This window comes from Pinus tabuliformis, chromosome 1_2 (assembly GCF_031772625.1).
Source record: "Pinus tabuliformis cultivar Carrire ecotype Pingquan chromosome 1_2, CPIR1, whole genome shotgun sequence".
NCBI lineage: Eukaryota > Viridiplantae > Streptophyta > Pinopsida > Pinales > Pinaceae > Pinus > Pinus tabuliformis.
This window is the reverse complement of record NC_142298.1, coordinates 38852285-38876049: the sequence shown is the minus strand read 5'-3', so window position 1 is coordinate 38876049 and position 23765 is coordinate 38852285. Positions and strand designations below refer to the sequence as shown.

General features: G+C 39.2%; 1 protein-coding gene across 1 annotated transcript in view; it reads left to right on the top strand.

Annotated features, from left to right (window-relative positions):
• The window catches only part of LOC149204297 (Peptide chain release factor 2), a 207507-nt gene that overhangs the window by 93128 nt on the left and 90614 nt on the right, over positions 1 to 23765 (top strand). Inside the window, exon 2 of the mRNA XM_089394681.1 lies at positions 9243 to 9455. Coding sequence (XP_089250807.1) covers positions 9243 to 9455 — 213 coding nt within the window. The remainder of the gene's footprint in view (positions 1 to 9242; positions 9456 to 23765) is intronic.

The window sequence follows — 23765 nt, the reverse complement described above, 5'->3', positions numbered from 1 at the left end:
CGGTGAAAACCGGCCGGTTTGTATCAAACCGGCCGGTTCCGTCCTAAACCGGCCGGTTTTTGGCATGCCCACCATAACTTGCAAAAAGCGGTTTTCTGATTGTGGTTTAGGGGTTTTGGGGGGGAACTAAGGGTGTTTTCCCTCCAAAAACACCCTCTCCAAGCTATAAGAGGCCCCTCTCACTCTCATTTGTCTCACACAACTGATTTGGAGTGTTTGTGAGTGTTTGTGAGTTTGTTTGTGAGCTTGGAGAGTGTTGAGTTTTTGCTGAAGTAGTCATCTTGGAGTTGGAGTTGGAGCTATTTTGGAGATAGTGTGTAGCTGTCAGTGGAGTTGCCATCTTCAAGAGGAGGCGAAGGAAGCTAGTTTGCAATTCCAGGTAAGGATTTGCACTTGAAAATTCCTTATTTGACTGTTGTCCATGAATTAATTTTTTTATGTGTTATAAACTTCTCACTTCTATGATCTACCATCCAGGGAGTCATCATGCCTCCAAAAGCCAGAGATACTGCATGGGCTCATTGTGATATGATTGATGGAAAAATGATCTGCAAATATTGCCAAAAATCCATTCAAGGAGGGGGTATTAACAGGTTCAAGCAACACTTGGCTGGGATAGGAGGCCATGTAAAGCCATGTGGAGCACCAAATGAAATAATAGGGCATATTAGGGCAGAATACCTTCAGAAGTTTGAGACTCAAGTCACTGTACCAATAGAGAAGTTTGTGACTGCAAAGTTTGGGAGTTGAGACTCAACCAACTGAGTTTGATCATAATGACTGAGACTCATGAGAAGTTTCAACTTCAAGTGATAATGTTGATCACTATTATAGTATTACTATTATCATATATGTAGAGTCTACACTGAAGTCTTGTAGCAGGCCACTGGCCCCATAGTTTGTAGGCTTTGTTTTTGCACTCTAGAGGCCATTTAGAGCCTCATTGCTTATGTATTTTGTCGATGATATGTATTGCACTCGGTGCCATTTTGATATATTCATCTTTACATGGTATATAAATGAGCAATCTTTGCATATTTTGTCTCTATTGGCTTGGAATCATGGTTTTAAATCTTAAAAATAGTTTTTTTCATTAAAAAATAATTATTTAATGTATTTTTCTAAAACCGGTTCGTTTAGACCAAACCAGTCCCGGTTAGACCGGTTCCGGTCGGTAAACCGGTTCATTAGGTGGACCGGTCCGATCACCGGTTCCGGTTTTAAAAACATTTCTTGTAGGTCCCGGGTCCTGCTGATAGCATCCTGAAGGGTGGTTGGTCTAGCGGATCTGACTAGACCCCGAAGTGGCTATGCTAACCCCTCAACATACATATAGATCCTCTGTGCTGTGGATAGATCTGACACCATCACTGAGACCCTCAAGAAATCTGCAATGTAGATCTCTGCGCTCCCTGTCTGTTTGAGCCTTGTCAGCTCAACAAAATGCTGCTCTGGATCCCTCCAATCAAATCGCTCCATCAATCTCCTGGTGAACTCGGCATATGTCGTCACCATGGAGTGTCTTAGTGTAACCATCCCATGAAACCACCAATCCTGGGCCTCACCATCCAAATGCAATGTCGCCACCTTGATGGCCTCTGTCTCCGACATCTGGTTAAGCTAGAAATAAATGCCCAGCTTCTCCACCTAGGACCTTGCCAAACTGTTTGATGAGCCATCAAACGTAGGCAAGTGGAATCTACTCACTGCACGGTGGGTGTCACCATCATGATAATGTCGGTACCCTCTGTGATGGTCTCGGGGTCTACTATCCCGCTGGAGCTGAACAAAATCACGGAATGAGAGGGCTTCCCTGAACTCCTACCCATAAGCCTGGTACTCTACAAAATAATCACCCATGTGTCCAGGCTCTGCCTCCTGTTGGGCTACAGCCCCCGTGTCTGCTCCTAAGAAAGTGGGCATGGTAGAGCGTGTAAGGGCATGTGAGGCCACTTGCTGCGCAGTATCACATTGCTCTGGAAAATGGTGGGATGCACCCGATCCCTCACCAACCTGGAAAACCCGTGGGCTCTCACGCTGTTTGGCCTCTATTGCCGTGAATATCTGCCCCATCACCTCAATCTGCCTCGACAAATCCTGCACTAATTTGAGGAGCATATCCGCAAATCTCTTCCCGTCATCATCTGCCATTGGAGCCTCCTGCTCTGCGTCCACCACCGGCTCCCTCTGTTCTGCGTCCACCACAGGCTCCTCCTATTCTGCGTCCACCACCGGAACACAGTGTCCCTCTCTGTAGGTATTCTCCAACCTACGCCCAACGCCTCTGTATCTCCGACCTCTGTAACAGATATAGGGTTTCTCCCCCGGTGTCATAGATTGCTAGCTCCACAGGCTGAGGCAGATCTATGCTCTGATACCACTGTAATATTCCTAACCTAGAATATTCCTCAAACCCCAACAAAAACTCCAACCAAATATGTGCAAATGATATAATAACCCAGAAGTGATAAAATAACAGTGGAACAGCATATAATAATGTAAACCAGAAATATAAGCAGATACACAAGAAATGCAGCGAGAAATGCTAAGCCATTTTATTATACTGAGCAATAAAATGAGTACAAGAGGTGATTAGACAGATGGCACCTCGACTTGCACAAGGCAAGTGAAGAAATACTCTCAGAATGACAAGAATGGCCTCTTTGCGTGGATGCTGCTGCTAGAAAACAAATGATGATTTGGGGCTGCTCCCCTCCTCGGAAAAAGCTGAAACTCTGGATTCGGGCTCTACTCAAGAAACCCAGAAAAACCCAGAAAGCTTTCTTGGAATGGCCGACCTCCAAAAAACACCCTCTTGGGGTTTTGCGCAGTTCCTCAATGCCCTGCGCTGCCACTGAAGAAAACCCCTCTAAACTTTGCCTGAAACACTGCCTGAACCCTACCAAAAATCCTCCAATGAGACAAGAGCTGGACCCCTGCTCAATCTCCCAGCATAACTCCACCTGCAAAACCCCAATCCAGCACTACAACCAAAAAGAACTGCGTCCCTCTCCAAGTGCTGCGTAGTCCTCCAAAATGCTGATGAAATTGCTACTGAAATACTGATAAAACTACTACTGAAATGCCGATAGAAATATCTTGCCCGAGTAGGCACTCGAAGTTCCCCGGGGCTAAGGGTGAGATCTCCGAATGGAGACACTCAATGCACTAAACAGTGCTGCAGACCAGCTAAATAGCCAGCGTGCTCAGAAGTCGAAACGACTAGCTCAAAATGCACATAACTGAATGATCAAAATGAGGGGGCTCCTCTCTTTTATAGCTTCCGCCTCTCTCAATCCCAATGCTCACCTTCTCCTGCGTGATTCCCCTTTTGCCACGTGTTCCTCCCCTCCTGCGCAGTCCCTCCATGTGTCTGCGTGGGCTCCATTTCTGCATCCCCTTTTTGGCCCCATTGGCACTCCTTTTAAGTCACAACGTTGTGCTACTAGGAAGTGACTTTTATTCTAAAAGTGAGTTATGTCCCCCTTTCTCACTTTTTTATTTACAAAATAACTATAGAAGGCAAAATTTGGCAAAATCGAATATTCCAATTAGCTGGGGTTGATTAGGAATATTACAACAAAGTTTAATAAAAATCTTATATTCATGTACACCAATGTAAATCCAAACAATTAACACTGAATGTGCAAAGTTTGCCTATGCATATAGCATGTAAGGGTGGATATTGCAAAATTGCATCGATTGTCATACATTAAAAAGAACACATAACGTTGAGACTCTAAATGCCTCTAGATTCAAGAAATCATCGAGCTACAGTGTACATATTATGACAAATACACATCATCAACTCATTTGAATTAATTGAAAGCAACCCACAAACAATTCCAAATCAGCTCCAAGCTCACTTCAAACTAATTGTTGTCATTGCAGCCTCATAATCTCCAAATGCTCATAAATGTTCAACGAAAGAGGTGTGGGGGAAATATGGGGGTTAGTATATAACTTTGTTTTAAGGCTTCGGAGGGAAGGGGTCATCTTTTCCCCTTATTTTTTCATTTTCCTCCCTTGGAACTATTGATTTTGTAGCCTCAGTAGGTCTTCTACATTGGGTTGGTGTCTTAGCATGTATAAGATATTTGATTGGCTCTTCAAGTGCTTGCTTGGTGGAGTATGTGATATTAGGATTTCTTTCCTAAGGTTAACTTAGGAAATGTACAATAATTAATCTCATTGATTATTATGGAGTTTGGACTACTAGGCCAAAAGTACAATAATTAATCTAATTAATTATTGTGGACTATTAGGCCAAAGTTGTAAGGATAAATAATAAAATTATTTAAGTGACTTAGATATGATCTCAACCGTTGATCTCAAGTGAGGCTTAGGATTTAATTATAGCCATCGATCATTTAAGAGATTTGGGTTGGGGATTTTGGCTTAATGAAATTATAAAATAACCCTAAGGGAGAGTAAAGAGACAAATTGTGGAGGAACTGATTTTGTCTAGAGGGAGAGGCTTGACTAGACGAAAGAGAACTGAAGAGAAGTGTAGTAGAGAATTTTGGGAAAATTCAAGGAGGTCGATTTTAGGAAAGAGGGAGGTCGAGTTGCTGAAGAGGATGGATGAATTGTTGGGGAGGCCAAAATATCTACAGAGGCCGATTTTTCAAGTGCACAGGGGCTGTATGAGGTGAGAGGAAAGGAGGCCGATTTGCTAGTGAGACAAGTCTTATTATACAGGGTTGCGTTTCTTCAGGAGGTTTGATTTCCAGAGGCTAATTTCCTTGACATTGATTTTTTTAGTGGGGTCGAGTTTCCAAGTTCCAAGAGTTGTATTTTTCTGTGTATTCTCTATGGGTCTAACCCAAAATTTCCGAAGTTTAATAATATGAAGGAAGATTGTGTTGGATACAAATTTGCGGTTATAGTGTGATTGATTTCTCCATATTATTTCCATTGCATTTTATTTTTTGAGTTAATATACCAATGTGTTTATTTTAGTTGCAATTTTAGAAATATTTGAGATAAATATTTTCAGGGTTTTAGATAAATTGTTGAAGTAAAGCAATTCAGATCTGGTATAAGAAATTTAACATGGTATCAGAGATATAGAAGGATTGTAGGGAGATCAGATATCACAAGGTTTTTATGGTAGTGGATTATTTTATGATGACAAAATTTTTATTTTGCAGCAAGGGTTTTGTGGCTAAAGTCAATATGGTAATATGGCATCGTCAAGTTTGAGGTACAAAGATAGGTTGGAGGAGGCTGTCAAGTTTTGTCAATGGAAGGAGCGAATCACCCTTGCTTTAATGGCGAATATTTTGTGGGAAATTGCAAACCAAGAGATTCAAGTTCCTTAAGATGCTACCCAAGCAGTTGAACATAAGATAAAAGATATAAGAGGCAAAAACATAATTTTGGATGGTGTGAAGGATCACATAATCCCTCACATAACGAAGAAGGATTCAATCTATCAAATGTGGATGGACTAGACAAAGCTGTACCAAAGTGACAACTAGAACAAAAAGCCGGTGTTAAGGGAGAAGCTAATTGGCATCAAGATGAACATATTTGAGACTATGGCCTCATACTTCACATGGATTCAGTGGGTTCATGATGAACTTTTGGTTGTTGGAGAAGAGGTGGATGAGATGGATCTTGTCAAAGTAACACTAAAAGGGTGTACCAAGTAGTGGGCTACATTTGTGACAGGTATCCTAGCCAAAGATAAGCTTCCTGATTGGGCTAGATTGTGGGATGATTTCACCCAAAAGGATATTTGGGAGGAATCCATAACTAGTGGACAATGCAAAGGTGGAGATGAGGAGAACCTTGCTCTTGTTGGGCAAGCAAAGAAGGGCAAGGGTAAAGCCAAGTAGAACCAAAGTGGAGGAGCACCTTCACAAGGGAAGAAAGACATGAGCAAAGTCAAGTGCTTTGCATGTCATAAGTTCGGTCATTATGCCAGATAGTGTCCAAACAAGAAGAAAGGCAAGGGGAAAACAACAACAACTGCATCTGCACAGATGGATGAGTTGGTTGAAAAAATCAAGAAGGAATTTGCTCTAGTATCCTATCTTTTTGGCACCATTACAAGAGGTATGGTTTGTGGACAACGAAGCATCTCGTCATATGACCGGATCTTGTGATATTTTCATCAGTATGGCTAAGGAGCATAGATATCGACATGTGGAGCTTGGTGATAACATCAAGTGTGTAGCAGAAGGCATTGGAAACATACAGTTCCAACTAGACTCAAGTTGTATTATGGAAATGAAGGAGGTGATGTATGTACCTAGGTTGGAGAAGAATTTACTCTCAGTTTCAGCCATGAAGGATAGAGGACTTTAGGTTAGTTTCATAAGAGTTGAGGTAGCTGTTAGGCTAAAAGGGGTTGGTCCTAGTACGGGGTGAGCTATAGGCAACATGAAAAATAATCTGTATCTGTTGAGAGGACAACCGGTGAAAGCCCTAGTACATAGCAATGACAACCAGAGTGAGATTTGGCACATGAGAATGGGACATCTACACTATAGGGCTCTACCATTGTATGGGAGATGGTCATTGGTTTTCCGGAGTTTAGTATAGAGCATGATGGTGTGTGTAAGGGATGTGCACTTGGCAAGCAGGCCAAGGCAACATTTCCTAGTAGTAAGACTAGGTCCAAGGCTGTGTTGGATTTGGTGCATTTCAACATTTGTGGTCCTATGTCAGTGGAGTCTATCTCAGGGTGTTATGATTTTGTGACATTTATGGTTGAATATTCCAAGAGGACATGGATTTACTTCTGGAAGGCCAAGAATGAGGCCGTCAGTTGGTTTCAAGAGTTCAAAGCTGTTGTAGCGAACCAAACGAGGAAGAATCAAGGTCTTGAGATTAGACGATGGGGGTGAGTATACCTCCAATGATTTTAAGGATTTCTGCAGGGAAGCAAGAATCAAGAAAGAGTTGATAGTGCCTTACAATCCTAAAAAAAATGGAGTCGTAAAGAAGAAGAATAGGATTATAGTTGGAGCAACCAAGGCCATTATCCATGATTAGGATCTGCCTATGTTCTTATGGGAAAAGGCATGTAATATGACTGTATACTTGCTAAACATGAGTCCTCATAGGGCAGTGGAGGACATGACTCCTGAGGAGGCTCTTATAGGAGTGAGACTAGAGGTGAGCCACCTTTGTATATTTGGTAGTCGAGTGTATGCCCGCATTCCTTTAGAGAAGAGAACTAAGCTGGAGACCTTATCAGAGAGGGGCATTTTTGTTGGATACAGTGAGACTTCAAAGTCTTATAGGATGTACATTCCAGGACATAGGAAGATAGTGATTAGGAGGGATGCCAAATTTGAGGAGGGTATGCTAATTTTTCTTAGGGCTGTATTGTTCTTTGCTTTAGATAATTGCATTTTTCAAAATTTTCACCATTTACTTATGCATTCACCCCATAACATCATCACATCATTAGCAATTATGTAGAAAGAAAAATATCAATAACAATGTGGAAATAAAAGGAACATCAGAAGAAAAACATGTACACAAAGAGACACCAGGATTGGTTGGAGACCAGGGCAAAACCCCACAAGGGGGAAACGCTTCCAAATTCTTCTTCTTTTAGATTGTCATCGAAAGTTCAACAAAGAGTTACAATGTATAAATGTCATCAGGCATATAACTAAAAGTAACCAAAATTTTGCACTTCACATTAGATTAGATCCTGCATTTTATCTAGGATATTCATTTGTATCTCCTAAACTTGTTGACTTCCAACAAGTTCATCATCCTTTCACCTTTAGGGACTACCCCACTTAGCTTGCTTTTAGGAGATAGCTTAAACGGAGTGGGTATGGATCAGAGTGACACCCCTTACTTTGAGCGTTGCGCCTTGGGTGTACACTTTAGGTGACAACAGGCTTCAAGGTTGGCAAGTTTGCTTGATGCTCACTACCTCTAGTGGTCAAGATATGCTAAAAGGAGGAGGTTTAAGCTTGATGGTATTGGGTTTGGATAGGTTGCTCAAAGTCTGTCGTCCACGGATAATAGCTTCTTGGATGTATACAGCTAGGGATCTTTGATCTGGGTAGCAAAAAGAAAATCATGAGTGCCACCACCCCCCCTGCCCTGGGGCCTGCCACTCCAAATCTTGGGATAAAATCTGAAAACACAGTGCTCCTTAGATTCTCTCTAGTGGTCGAGATATGCTAAAAGAAGAGGTTTAAGCTTGATGGTATTGGGTTTGGATAGGTTGCTCAAAGTCTGTCGTCCATGGATAATAGCTTCTTGGATGTATACAGCTAGGGATATTTGATCTGGGTAGCAAAAAGAAAATCATGAGTGCCACCACACCCCCTGCCCTGGGGCCTGCCCCTCCAAATCTTGGGACAAAATCTGAAAACACAGTGCTCATTAGATTCTTCTAATAATAGATGGGACAAGATAAGATAATTTTATTAATGTCCAACAAGTGGCCATAAATAGGTCAAAGGGACTGCTAGATACATAGAAGACAATACATAGTGTGAGTGTGAGTGAACTCCTATAAAAGCATATTTAGCCTTTGAGGTCAAAAACCTATAATCTAAATTGTATCTTCTACAAATTAAAATGATATAGAGTTGGGTGTCCTAGAGAAGAAATTATCCCTTTCAATAACTCTCAAAACTGAGAGAAAGTTGAAACGTTTCGATTGGAAGTGCCTAGAGAATGTGCTCAAGATTTAAAGGTGCCATCACCTTTTGATTAGGAGGAGAAGTTGCTGTCCTCTGAATCTGTACTGGAAAATTGGAAATAGGTGGAACTCTCTTATCATTTGAGGCTGAAGTGAAGAAGCCCTTGATGGACTGTCCAGATGAACTGGAAGAATAATGAATGCTATGATGCAAAATGATTCTATGTCAAAAGTTCAATGGCGAAAGGACTTGAACAAGATACAAAGTGTTGTATTGTGAAATAGAAACAAAAGTTAAATTTTGGCTTTGCCAATGCATAGATCTTTACATAGGATCCCAAAATCATGGTTTGTATGACATACTCTTTAATTCTTACTGCGTTATTTCCATATTCATTTTTCTTTGTTTGATTAAATATTCCATAAGCTCTTCGAGAGAGTGGGACTCCATGGGCATTTCTCTTATATTGCAGAACATGCTTAGCTGCACATATTGGTATTTAAGGACCTCTTCTTTACTTGCTTCAATATTTATAGTTGCAATTTGTATGAAGAAATGACTGTGGAGTTAACAGAGCCTTGAATATACTAATACCATCTTTTCTGTATTTGACAGTGGAAGAATGTTATCTCCAGGCTGGAGCAGTTGAATATTGAACTTAATAGGCCGGATTTATGGGATGATCCACATAAGGCGGGGCGACTTAGCCGTGAGCATGGTTCACTAACAGGAAAAATAAAAGCTGTCAATGAAATGGAAGCTGAACTCATTGAGCATGTGGATATGATGGAGCTTGCGCATGAAGAAAATGATTCAGAATTGGAAGCGGTGAGTACTCTTGATTATGGATACACAGTCACACAAATTACTTTAAGCCTGATAATACAAGGTTAGATGTGGCAAGCTTGTGGCATACAAGTATAATGATGCTTGTGAGTGTTGTGATGATTACAAAGAAGAGAACGATAATAAAAATATATGTACAACAGTTGGAAAGATAAGATGGTAGATTGTTCAAATAAATATCCGTGGATGTTTTAGGTACCCATACCTAGTTTTGTGATATTATATGCCATTTTTAAGTTAATCAATGAAAATTGAATTCTCAGCTAGAATCAAATGTGCTTCTTACTGCAGGCAACACGTTTATGGTTTACAAATTATTTCTTCATTTTCTAGGTTTTACACAAACCAGAAAGCAGCTCTGCTTCATGCAGCTATTAAGCAATCTTTGCCCTTAGCACTTTCCTCTGATGGTCTATTTATTCCTAGTATGCCTGCAATATAATGCAAATCTATATTTTGTGTTATGTGAAATATGTCTGATGCATGCATGAGCCATAAAAAATCTGATTGCTAGATAAGATAAGCATGCGATCAACATGCTATTCTGGTTCCTAGAATGACGAGTTATCAACTAGAATCAGCTCAGCTCATCTTGCTACCACTCATCTACATCCTCTAAACAAATCAAAACAGGGCCTAAACCACAACAGGGCAACATGGAGGTTTGATACTTTGATCCTATGAAGGAGTGAGATCAATTATATTTTAAGGGGGCATCAATCCTCAATCTCTTGATCTGGAGAATACCAGCATAGATCCATCTCAACTTTGGATCCACTATGTGCCAAGAGGGATCAAATCTCTTTATCTCTTATCAACTTTCACATCCTTTTGCATCTTAAGATAATTGATCCCTCTTGGTGCCTGGTAGATCTGGAGTTAAGATGGATCTATGCTGGCGTATATATCAGAAATACTTAATATTTTTTTTACTTTGAGAAAATTCAACTCACATAAAAATGTTTTCAAGTATGATATCAAATTACTTAATTTTTATATATGAAATTTTGATTATTTTGTACTTTGATAAAATTTATCTCACACCAATTTATTATTTTCGGAAACATTTTAGTTTTTGTAAGTATTCCAATTTCATGCAACATTTTACACTTACTAAGAGTTGGCATTATAGTTTTGTGAGTATTTGAATTTTATGCAACAATTTACAGGTAATAAGAGTTTACCTGTGTTCAATCAGTTTCAAGTTTTGACAAATTATATTATGGGATTTTTTACATTACAAACAAAACCTAATCTAATACTCTTTGTGTAATTCTGGTTGAGGGGTCAAAGCAAAGAAGAATGAGGAATGGGGTGTTGGGATGTTTTATAGCCAGGTGGGTTTGTTGTTCCAATGTGAAGCGAGGCACAATTTACAGACAAATTATCTTATTTCATTACTATAGGTTACAAATTATATAGTTTAAGAATTTTGGAAGAACAAACATACCTTCATAGAAGTTTTTGGCATGGACACTCCTTGCCTAAAGGAACCTTACACCTTTTTTTTCTTGAATTTTGTCAACTATTCAATTTTCTTTTGTAATCAATAATATTATTGCATATATGTGCTTCTTGTTGAAAAGTTTAATTGCGCTGACAAATTCAATATTATTCTTTATTTTTCATTAATTAGCTGATATATATATATATATATATATATATATATATATGTAATGTTACATGAGAACATCTCCCTCATATACTGGGCTGTGGAGTGCCTCTTGGCGCAATGAGTTACAGTCAGTCTTCATGTTAGCGTATTTTTTCTTTGAGATCCTTAATTGAGCACCTTAAAGCACAATATGTGCTGTGTTTGTACCAAACAAATTTGTCTTTTGGTTAATTTGGTGTTATGCATACAATATCTCAATAATCTAAATGCACAAGTAATGAATCGATCTTGAGAAATAATGGTTGGTCTAAGTCCTCTATGTTACCATCAGATTATATGTTTCTAAGCTTGGCAAGTTCTCATCTAGATTCAGTTGAACTCATCTTAATAGCGAACATCTATGTCCTCTCAACCGTCTAAATCTACCAATTGTTTGCTAAACCAATTTGTAATGCTGGTTCCTAGGTTGATGAGTTAATCATCGGGAGTCAGTTGCGCTCTTCTTACAGTCACATACATCTACATCCTCTGAACAAAACAAAACGTAGACTGTCCAATAATGGGATGCATGGAAGTTTGATCTTACAAAGGGGAGAGATCAATATTATGTTATCTTAAGGAGGTATCATATCACTCCTCAATTCTGAACTAGAATATGTGAGTCATGGTCTGGTTTCATGATAGTGATATTTTTTCTTTGAAATCCTATTATTGAGTACATTCAAGCAAAAACTATGCCATTTCTGTACAAAACAAATTTAACTGTTTGGCTTCTTTGTGTTATGCGTAGAAATCCCTTGATCCTTTAAATAAAGTAATAAATCAAGCAATCATATCTGGTTAAGTCCACTGTACTACCATTAGGTTATATCTTTCTAAGCTTGACAAGTTCTCATCCGGATTCCTTATTAATAACAAACATTTATGCCTTCTCAACCAATTAGATCCAGCAATAAATCGAGCAATTTTTGCCTAACCTAAAGTATGCAACTAACATGCTATTCCGGTTGCTAGATTGATGAGTAATCATCCAGAGTGACCTGATCTCATCTTTTTAGTACACATTAACATCCTGTGAAATTTCAAAACCTAGCCTATCCATTGCTCCAACAACAGGACCACTTGGAAATTTGATTTTACAATGGAGAGAGATCAATAATATTTGATCTTACGGGGCATTAATTCAAAATCTCAATCACCTGAACTGGAGAATTTGAGTCATAGTTAGTCTTCAAGAAATGGATATCAGTGAACCTGACAAAGGAGAGAGATCGATAATATTTTATCTCAAGGGGCGTTATATCAAAACCTCAATCATCTGAACTGGAAAATGTGAGTCAGAGTCATCGTTAATTAAATTGAGTAATTGTCTTTGAGTTTTGTTACTGAGTTCCTTCAAGAATAAAAGATGATGTTTGCAAAATTTGTTAAAGCTTTCCAGCTTATTTGGCATTATGTATAGAATAACTTGATGCTCTTAGGTAATAAATCGAGAAGTGGTGTCTGGTTAAGTTCACTGTGCTACCATCGTGCTATATGTTTCTAATCTTGATAAGCTCTTGCCTGGATTAAGTTGACTTCATCTTAACAGGAAACATCTATATCCTCTCAGCTGATTAATTCTACCTTGCGATTTTACCAAACATGACCAATATCCAGATTGCATGGATGTTTGATCATAGAGAGGAAAGAGATCAGAATGTTTTTTCTGGAGCATCAATTGTATTGTTCCTTAATCTCATAAATGGGAGCATGTGCATTATACCCACTGTTCATAAGTAGCATTCTGTCTTAAAGGTAATTTATGCTGAGATGGTTTCTTAAACAGAAGATTGCCAAGTTTTCCTCTGTTTGCTTTTGTTTTTTATTTTACTTATTTATTTTTATTTTAAAATTAAAATAAAATGTGCAGCTTTTATTTCACTTATTTGCAAACAAAGTGAAATAGGGATGCTCTTCATACTGGAGACAGCCATATCATCCCTTTAAAAATTATGTAGTTTACAAAACTCTAATTTAGATTCATATAGTATTCCAATATTTTTTCATCAACATTTTGGAATAATATATACATTTAATACTCTTGAGCATGGATAGGCTTACATTATTGTCAACTCGACTAATGAAGCTAATCACTTATTGTAGTCTGTGCCTAGGGTCTGCTGCAAGTTGGTGAAATGAGGTGGCATGAGCTAATGAATACCCTTGGCAAATGAGTCTTCTATTTTGACTGGCTTATTGGATGAGATGATTGTTAGTAATTCTAGTATAGGCATTGTGGTAAAGTTGTTTCCTATGCTTTGTGCCACCACTAATTTGCAGGCTGTAAGTGCCTCTCCATGGGAATATCATAAAATTTAGATTATCAAGGTTGTTTTTTACCATTGATATGTTAAAGGTGCCCATTGTTTACATATTGGACTTCTTAGGTCATCATTTGCTGTGGAGGGTCGGATTTCTTGAAATTGAAAACCAATAGCTCCATTAAGAAGTAATAGACCTCAAGCAGCTGGTTTCTGAAATGAAAACGCAAGAAAACTTGCTGTTACAGAAACCAATTGAGGATCCCCCTGTGCTCCAAAGGGAAATTCCAAAAATTTAAAATTTACAGGAATAGATGAAATCACAGCAAGCTACTTTTAAATAGGAGATAGAAATACAACAGAAAAGACTTAATGCTTGGGTTGAATTGGTCCGGAAAAGGGAGCATCCTCCCTCACTTATTGTGGTCAAAGGGGTGTTACTAGAAAAGCTAAAATGAGGAATGCCTTAATCAAGCCCAAGAGCTCAATTTGAGAGTACGTGGGCTCCACCCTTCCCATGTCCCCTTTTGTTCTCCTATAACTATGCACCTATTTCCTTCATGACACTGTAGATCTGAAGGACCTCACTCTCCAGCGTGCATGGATGGGCTCCAACTCCATTCTTTTCCTTTGTTTCAGGACACTCAAAGACTGACTTAGAGCCTTCCGGGCTAAGAGAAGGCTGATTTCTCTCCTGCCCAAATAGAAGATCTTTCTCAATCCTAACCTTACCAAATCCCAACATGCAATGCTCAAGTTATCTAGGGATTGGGTTAGAAGTTAGAACTGTGTGGAAAGGAGAGAAGTGGGCAGTCATTCATGATCTCAAGGCCATTGTTTGTGATTTGGCCCCTTCGGATACTCGCTTGCTTGTGCCAAATGATGATCTTGTTCAGTTGGCGAGTATGTTGGGGGCGTCGACCCACCATCTAAATTGGCTGTTGGAATTGTAATGGTTCATTTTGGTCTTCACCGGGTACACTTCGTGATGCAGTTGGGTCCCATGACCTCCTTTTCCTCATAGACGCAAGCCAGCTGTATCTAGACACCATCCCTGATACATGGGTACCATTGGGCACGGTCTTGACGACAAAAGACTAGATTTGACAATATCAGAGGATCCAGGGGAGTTGCATGTCTTCTATAGGACTCCCTCCAGAGTGGGATTACTATGGTGTCATCATATGAGCATGCTATATTTTTGTGGTTTCGGTCCCATTAGAACAACCCCCTTCTTTGAGATAGCTACCTTGTAATTGGCTATTTCCCCCTAACCTCATCGCATTTTACATTGAGGGAGACCCTTTTCTAAATCTCTATGCAGACATCTCCCACTACTCCACCCTTGGGGAGGTCATTCTTCTTGATGATTTCAATGCTTTCACCAGAGACCTACAGGTACAATTCCATGATAGAATTGAGGATACACTTTGCCTCCAGGAGCTATAGCTAGACTTTGTGGGTCTTCACAGGAGTTCATAGGACAAGAATGAACCTCTTATAGTTGGGTGAAGCCCATGGTTTATTAATCCTAAATTGGCTCCCTTGTTTTTCAAGCTTAGGAATTTTTACTTGTTACCCACACAGTGGGGGATCCAGTTTGGTTCACTATAACCTACCCGACCAGGACCTTCTCTTATAGTTGGGTGAAGACCATGATTTATTGATCCTAAATTGGCTCCCTTGTTTTTCAAGCTTAGGAACTTTTAATTGTTACCCACATAGTGGGGGAGCCAGTTTGGTTCACTATATCCTACCCGACCAGGACCTTCTTTCATATATTCAACATCTCTCAGTTTCTCCTTGGCAGACCACAACCTCCTCACCTTCTCCTTTTGTACTTTCCCTTCTCCCCCCAACCCACTTCACCATCCCCTTGCACCACCTTCCTTTTTGACAAAGATCACGTTGCCTCTTACACCAACCACCTTAAGCAGTTGCTCCCTACCATTTCCCACTTTAGGTCATTGGACACAACCATATCCAAATATGAGATGCTTTCCTTGATCCTCATTGAAGCAGCCCTTGGTTCGTACCTGCACTCTACTCGTTGTTGCACACATGAACCTACCCTTGTCCCCTGCTTCATGAAATCTGAAAGCTGAAATCCATATTTTGAAATGTGAACAACTCGTGCTTTTTTAAATTCGACTCTTCTTCATCCACTAGAAAGTTCTTACATTGTTCCTGATCTTCTTCACAATTTACAAATAAGTGAGAAACACTCACGCCCATGAATATTTTCTATTTGGGGCTTCACAAGCCCTACACTAGTACATTACAAAGAAGGCACATTATTCCTATGTGTGCAGTACCCAACAAACCCGACACCAATATACAACTCTTGGAGGAGTATATAGCAATGTCTATTCAATATTTATCGACCCTTTATGTCGCTCTAGTAATCTCTCTTAAAAATCCTCCATGCAAACAACTTGAATGCACAACAAAGGCAGAATATTATGCACATTGGGAATACACACACATTGTTTGGATCCAGTGATACTGAACTTTGAAGTCACCTATCAAAAATTTGTAATACAAATAATGCTCATCAATATCGTGTACCCTAATGCTACAAATATTAGGGAGACTAGCTTGCTCCCCAGCAATGACACCAAAATGCTATGACTCAAAACTGAAAGAGTTTAAATGTTAACTAGGGAAGGTACCATTTTCACCTTGTAATATCTGTCTAGACTTCAAGCTTAGTGCTTGTTAGCCTCCAAATGGAACCTCTAAACGATTTGAAGTGTAAATATCTGACTTCTAACCAGAAAGGGCACTTCAAATCTGCAGATTACTTTGCTGTAACTTAATTATCAAACATGATTGTGCTAAGATAGGAAATTGATAGAAGTTTTGAATTTTGTAGCTTATGGTCAGTCTTCATAATCAAGTTTTAGCCCTCCAAATATATAAGAAATGATAAATATATATGTGGATTCCAAGTCGGCCTCAAAAGAAGAAAAATTGAATTTTAAAATTATGAATTTTCCCTCCAAAATGTAAGGTCAGCTTAAAGTCAGCCCCAATGAAGGGACACACCAATTCGGTAAATTCAACCACTATTTATTGATATTCATCCTCTCCATTTGGGCATTCAATTCAGATCATCTGAGGCACAATTCAGATCTCATTAAAGGACCAAATCTGAGGCAGAAAGGACAAAATCTATGGGAGACCTAAAAGACAAATCTGAGGCACTACAGAAGGATGAATTCTTCGAGGAAGGCTGAACTTTCTGAGGGATAGCAGACCTAATTTTCGAGGCTACTGGAGGGAAATTTGACCAATGTTGACCTCGGTTTGGTTACTGGTCAGTTTGATTTGATTTGACTTGAAAATTCATATTGTATTCCTGGTTGAATGGACAAATTTCTCTAAGGTTACTGGGTTTTTCCCCTGGTTTGGGGTTTTCCCAAGATAAATTTTGTGTCTCTTATGTTTGGCTGTCTCTTCATGTTTATACTGTTATTATTGTTTTTAATGTTGAAGATTTCCTATGTCTAATTGCTTAATGATGAAGTGACACAAGATAAATAATGAAGATATCATTGGAAGTGCTTATTAGTTTAGGAAACCCTGAAAAGTCAACAAGGACAACATGCCATATTTAGATCATTGCTGATATATATCAACTTGCCTTGTTTTTAATGCAAATTTGCTATAGTGGACGTCATATTGGCACTTAAAAGTTGCAGATAGGCATGATTTACGCTTAAGAACAATGTATTATATTTTGGTGTTTTTAGGTGTTGGACTAGTACCTGGAATTCCATAGGTGTGTAGTGTTGAATTTGTAACTATCGTTGGTCTTCATAATGTACTTTTGGTCACTTGATGTATTATATTTATCATTGTAAAACATATTTATAAATGCTTGAGTCAAAAGGAGAATTTATTTTGAGTCTGTCAAGCCAGATGGTACACAAAAGTTGAGAGCTAAATTTGGGAGCTAGCTTTGATACCATGTCAGGCCAGGAGGGTAACTCCACGAATAACTTGTTTATTGCATTAGTTAGTTCATGAATATATACATGAGTGGAGAGACTCTTGGGATTCCAATTCCAAGGTCTCTTGGTTTTCTCTAATGCATAACTGAAACTATTTACAATATTTACAATAATCCCATTCCTTTTGGATTAGGTGTCAACAAAATCAAAGTCCCATTGCGCCTTTTAAAAGATGTAGATTTGAATTTTTAAAATGTAATTTTGGGCTCCAAAAGTGACAAGTTGACTTCCCTCCAAGTCAAGTTGGCCCTGGCCAAGAGACACATCCATTCACCTTAGACAAACCACTATTTAAAGACAGTTTGTGTTCCTCATTTTGGGAAATTCACATCTTTCAATCAAGACAGTTTCTCGGCAAAGGCAACAGAGGACAAGATGGACAAAGGAGGATGAAAAAGGAAGACACAATCTTCTCTTTCTCTCTCTCCCCCTCTCTAGCATCTTGCACGTGTGGTTTAGATACTCTCTCTGTGATTTGCATCATTATGGGGTAATTGTTGCAGGAGGGCCGAAATTTTCTAAGTTACTGGGCAATCAGTGGGGGGCTGAAATTCTAGGCTACTGGATAGTTGCTGGGAGGCTGAAATTTTTGGATCAGACAAGAAGAGTGAAGTGCAGGATCAGTTTGGGTGACTTGACTTGGAGGAGAAGACCAAGTTTGACCATAGGTCTAGGTGTGTCTCTTATTGAACAAGAAAAATCTCTCTATTGAAAAGATCGTTGGGTTTTTCCTCATAGTGGGTTTTCCTAGGTTAAATCTTGTCTCTCTTTTTGTGCATTTTGATCTCTTTTGTTCTATTGTTCTCTACTGTTGAATTTCTGAAGTATAATTGCTGAATGATATATTGGAATAAGATAAAAAAGAAGATCTACATAAAAAAAATTATCGAAAATTCTGAACAATTGTGCTAACCCTAATTGCACTAGAAAATGAACATGGTATCAGAGCTTTGGTGAAAGAAGGAAGGTACATTGAGATCACTTTTGCAGAAACCTTAGAGAAACCATTTTACTAAAGTCCTCCTTGTACATTGGCATCTATGGCTACCTCCATGAAATCCGAAAACAAGCTAGAGGGAGCATCAAACTTTAGAGCTTGGAAAGTCGGAATATATCTTATTCTTGCCAACAACAAAGTATTGGATATTGTGACAGGAAATACTATTGAACCAAATGATGCAACTAGAAAAGAGAAGTTCAAAGAGGATAACATTACTGCCACGAGTCTAATATCAGACTCCATTAGAGATCATCTCATCCCCTATATTGCAAAGCATGATACCTCCAAGGTGTATGATGCCCTAATAAATCTTTACACTATCAAGAATGTTGGTCAATCATGAGTTTGAAGAAGATGAAAAACCAAAGAAGACCAAAGGTGATAAAGATTTCTTCTACTATTATGCTTTGACAGGTTCCTTTGCAGATGATGATGATATGTGGCTGGTAGATGGTGGAGCATCAAGGTTCATGACGGGAGAGTGTGGGAATCTTACAAGCATGATAGGAAAGAAGTTGTCTCAAGGGGTTGAATTGGGAGACAACAATAGCTATGCAGTCAAAGGAGTTGGAAAGGCATCCATAGAGATGGAATCTGGTAACAACGTTCATCTCAACGATGTCCTTTATGTACCAGGTTTGAAAAAGAATCTTGTCTTTCTTTCTTGTTTAGAAGATAAAGGAGATAGGGTTGCTTTTGTGGAAGGCAAAGTACTTGTTTGGTCAAAGGGCTCTATTATAGATGATGCTAGGGTTAATGGGATTCATGATGTAAGACTGTATAGACTTGTGAGTCAACTGAATCAAGTGCTAGTACATGATGAAGTAGATCCAAGTGAGTTATGGCACCAAAGGTATGGACATCTTCATTTTAGAGCATTGCCCAAATAAGTCAGATAGTGTCAGGGGTTCTTGAACTACAAATAAGGAATGGTGGTGTATGCAAAGGCTATGCTCTTAGGAAGAACATCAAGAAATCATTTCCATATAGTGTCAACAAATCTAAGGAAGCTTTGGACCTAATTCATTCTGACATATGTGGTCCAATGGCCGTTAAATCTCTTGGTGTTTTGTTGTACTATGTGACATTCATTGATGACTTCTTCCATAAGACATGGATATATCTCTTAAAGACAAAAGATAAGGTATTTGACAAGTTCCAGGAATTCAAAGCTGAAGTGGAAAACTTGACAAGCAAGAGGATCAAGATATTGAGATTTGACAATTGAGGAGAATACGCCTCAAAAGAGCTTGTTGCTTTCTACAAGCTGGCTGGGAGTAAGAGGGAGCTAATTGTCCCTTATAATCCAAAACAAAATGGTGTAGTTGAACGAAAGAACATGCCCATTGAAGAATCTGTCAAGGCCATGATGCGTGATTTGGACTTGTCGTTGTTCCTATTGGGTGAAGCATCACAGACATTTGTGTACATTCAAAATTGAAGTCCTCATAGAGCTCTAAAAGGTATGATCCATGAAGAAGTCTTCTCTAAAAGGAAGCCAAAGGTCGGGCATATGAGAATCTTTGGTTGTCTTGTATATATTCATGTTCCTAAGGATAAGAGGAACAAGCTTGAGCCTTTAGGAAAGAAAGGCATATTTGTTGGATATAGTGAATCTTCAAAAGCCTACAAAATATACATTCCAGAGCAACGATGGATTGAGGTCAGCTGAGATGTCACCTTCAATGAGAAAGTGACATATTGGAGGTCTAAGGAAGTCTCCATAGATTCCTTGGATGAAGTAAAACAGGAGGCCTCAAGAGAGGAGCATTCAAGTTCTACAGAATGTACCGGAAGGCTAGAAGGGCCTCAAGAACCAGCATAACTAGTTATAGTTACAGAAATCAAGAAGAGACCGACATGGCTTAGATCTACATTGGAAGAGGTGGAAGGACATGCAACTCCTGATGGCACATCTAGAGAAGTAAAGAAACCTAAGAGGTTCTCTAGCTATGCAACTCTCATGACAAAACTCATTAATGAGTACCTTCCACATATGAAGAAGCAACTAGGCAATAGGTATGGAAGGAAGCAATGAATGAGTACCAATCAATCATGAAGAATGATGTTTGGGAAATTGTGCCAAGGCATGAAGGGAAGTAAGTAGTAACTTCCAAGTGGATATATAAGATTAAGCATGTTGCAGATGGGAGCATTGACAAATACAAGGCATAGTTCATGGCTAGAGGATTCTCCTAGAAAGAGGGAGAAGACTATGATGAGACTTTTGCACCTGTTGCTAGGTACACCTCCATTGAATCCATCATTTCACTCGCTGCTTCTATGGGATGGGAACTACACTAGATGGATGTAAAATCTGCTTTCCTCAATGGAGTAATTGAGGAAGATGTATACATAAAGCAACCTAAAGGATTTGAGATATATAGAAAGGAGTCTCATGTTTGCAGGTTGAAGAAAGCCTTGTATGGACTCAAACAAGCTCCAAGAGCTTGATATGCTCGTATTGACAGTTATTTGACAAGACTACGATTTACCAAAAGTGAAGCAGATCCAAACCTTTACTTTAAGTGCAAGAAGTAGTTGGTTTCTGAGATCGACATGAATGATCTTGGGTTGACGCATTATTACTTGATATTAGAAGTATGGAAAAAACTTGGTGAAGTCTTCCTAGGTCAAGGGAAGTATGTGATAGAGATCCTTTTGAGATTCGGTATGATGGATTCAAAATCCATGGCGACTCCCATGGTGACTAACTTGAAGAAGTTAAGAGGCTCTGACTCTAGATTGGTAGATCCATCTATGTACAGGCGGTTGATTGGTATGTTGATGTATTTGGTTAACACCAGGCCGAACATTTGCTTTGCTATGAAGACCTTGAGCTAGTTCTAGGTAGAACCGAGACACGAGCATTGGATTGTAGCAAAGCACATCTTGAGATATTTGCGTGGTACAATGAACTATGGCTTGAGGTATATTGCAAACAAGGATGTACAACTTCAGGGATATATAGATATTGGTTGGGTAGGAAGTGCTGAAGACAGGAAGAGTGCCTTGGGAGTATGCTTCAATTTGGGAATCACTATGATATCGTGGATGAGAAAGAAGCAGAGGTCGATTGCACTCAAAACTCTTGAAGCAGAGTACATCACAGCCAATGAGGCTTGTATCGAAGTAGTATGGCTTAGGATGTTGTTTGCAGGATTGTATGGCGAAGAGTTGGAATCGACAGTGATAAACTGCGATAATCAAAGCTGTGTGAAGCTTTCAGAGAATCCCGTGTTCCATGACAGGTCGAAGCATATTGAGATCAAGTACCACTACAGCTATGACATGGTGCAAAAGGAGAGCAATTAGGCTCGAGTACATCTCCATCGATGAGAAGACAAGTATTGTTCTGACCAAGCCGTTACTGAGGGACAAGTTCGTGTACTTCAGAGACAAGCTGGGGCTCGTGGAGATCACCCTCCTCGTTGAGAGGTAGTGCTGATTTGTCTATAGCACAGATGGACATTCTCCCGAAATGGAGAATGGGTCTAAGAGACCTAGAGGGTTCAACAGGCAGTGTTGAGTGTCTCTTGGAGGAGGACCCTGATCACACACCAGAAATGGTGGAGTGAGGTTCTGGACCTTGATCACACACTAGGCATGGTGGAGTGAGGTCCTTTAGCATCTAGACCCTGATCACATACCGGTAGGGTGGAGTAAGGTGCTGGACCCTAATCACACACCAGATAAGGTGGAGTGAGGTGCAGTTAACATATAGACCCAATCACTAATTGGGAAGGGGTTGAGTGAGGTCTTGGCCCAGAGTGCTCACCAGGAAGGGTGATTGAGTGCTTGCTAGTTGAGGGTCTCAACATTGTGTCCTAGGCAGTGGCCATCAGATTCGAGGATCGATCATTCAGGAGGAGTGAATCCTGATATGCTGGTGACATTGCCATGGGTTTGGTACCACCCCTGAAATGGTTGCTAATAGATGCTGATGATAGATGATGATGCTGGTAATAATGGATAATATTTTCTTTAGAGAAATTTGTTCAATTTGAGAACATCTATGACAGTGATTATGAATACCCCCCTAGTTAAGAGGGAGTGTTCAATTTGTAACTATGGTCTATCTTCATAATGTACTTTTGGTCACTTCTTGTAATTATATATCATTGTAAAGCATATTTATAAATGCTTGAGTGAAAGGAAAATTTATTTTAGGTCAAAGTACCATTGTGACTTTTAAAATATGTAAATTTGAATTTTTTAAAATGTATTTTTTGGCTCCAAAAGTGACAAGTCGGCTTCCCTCCAAGTCAAGTTGGCCTTCGCCAAGAGACACGTCCATTCACCCTAGATAGATCACTATATAAAGATAGTTTGGGTTCCTCATTTTAGGTAATTCACATCTCTCAATCAAGATAGTTTCTGGCCGAAGGTAGCGAAGGACAAGAAGGACAAAGGAGGACGAAAAAGGAAGACGAAATCTTCTCTCTCTCTCTCTCTCTCTAGCATCTCGCACATGTGGTCTAGATTCTTTCTCTATGATTCACACCTTTTTGGGGTAACTATTGCAGGAGGGCTGAAATTTTCTGGGTTACTAGGGGGCCGAAATTCTGGGTTATTGGAAAGTTACTCGGAGGCTGAAATTTATGGATCAGTGAGGCAAAACAAAGTGTAGAATTAGTTTGGGTGACTTGACTTGGAGGAGAAGACCAGGTTTGACCATAGGTCTAGGTGTGTCTCTTATTGAACAAGAAGAATCACTCTATTGAAAAGGTTGCTGGGTTTTTCCTCATAGTGGGTTTTGCCAAGGTAAATCTTGTCTCTCTTTTGTGCATTGTGATCTCTTCATTTATACTGTTCTTTACTGTTGGATTTATGAAGTATAATTGCTTAATGATATATTGGAATAAGAGAAAAAAATATCTACATCAAAAGTAATTATCGGATTTTTAGAAATATTGTGTTAACCCTAATTGCACTAGAAAATCAACATGTAGTTGAAGAAATAGGAGAAAATTGATTGGGTAGGAGTATTTTTTAGGCCAATCATCTCAAAAAATTGCTTAAAAATCCACCAAACTCAATTGACGTCCCATGAATGTAACCTTTATTCCAGAGTTGTGTATACAAAGTATGAATATATCAAGTCCAAGCAATAGGCACTTGAGGAGAAGTGTGTTGAAATAGGTAACTAGGTTCGGTCTTCATAAATATGAAATGTACTCTTGATTCTTGTATATTGTAAAAAAAGAAAGAAAAATTATTATTATTTTTTGTAGCATGGGTTTCATGCTGAAGGTCAATTTATTTGTAGGTCAAACACCCATTGAGTGCTTCTAGGGTTTGCCATAGAGTCAAGAAGTCAATTGAGTCATTGTCATATGTGAAAGACCCTATTGGGCA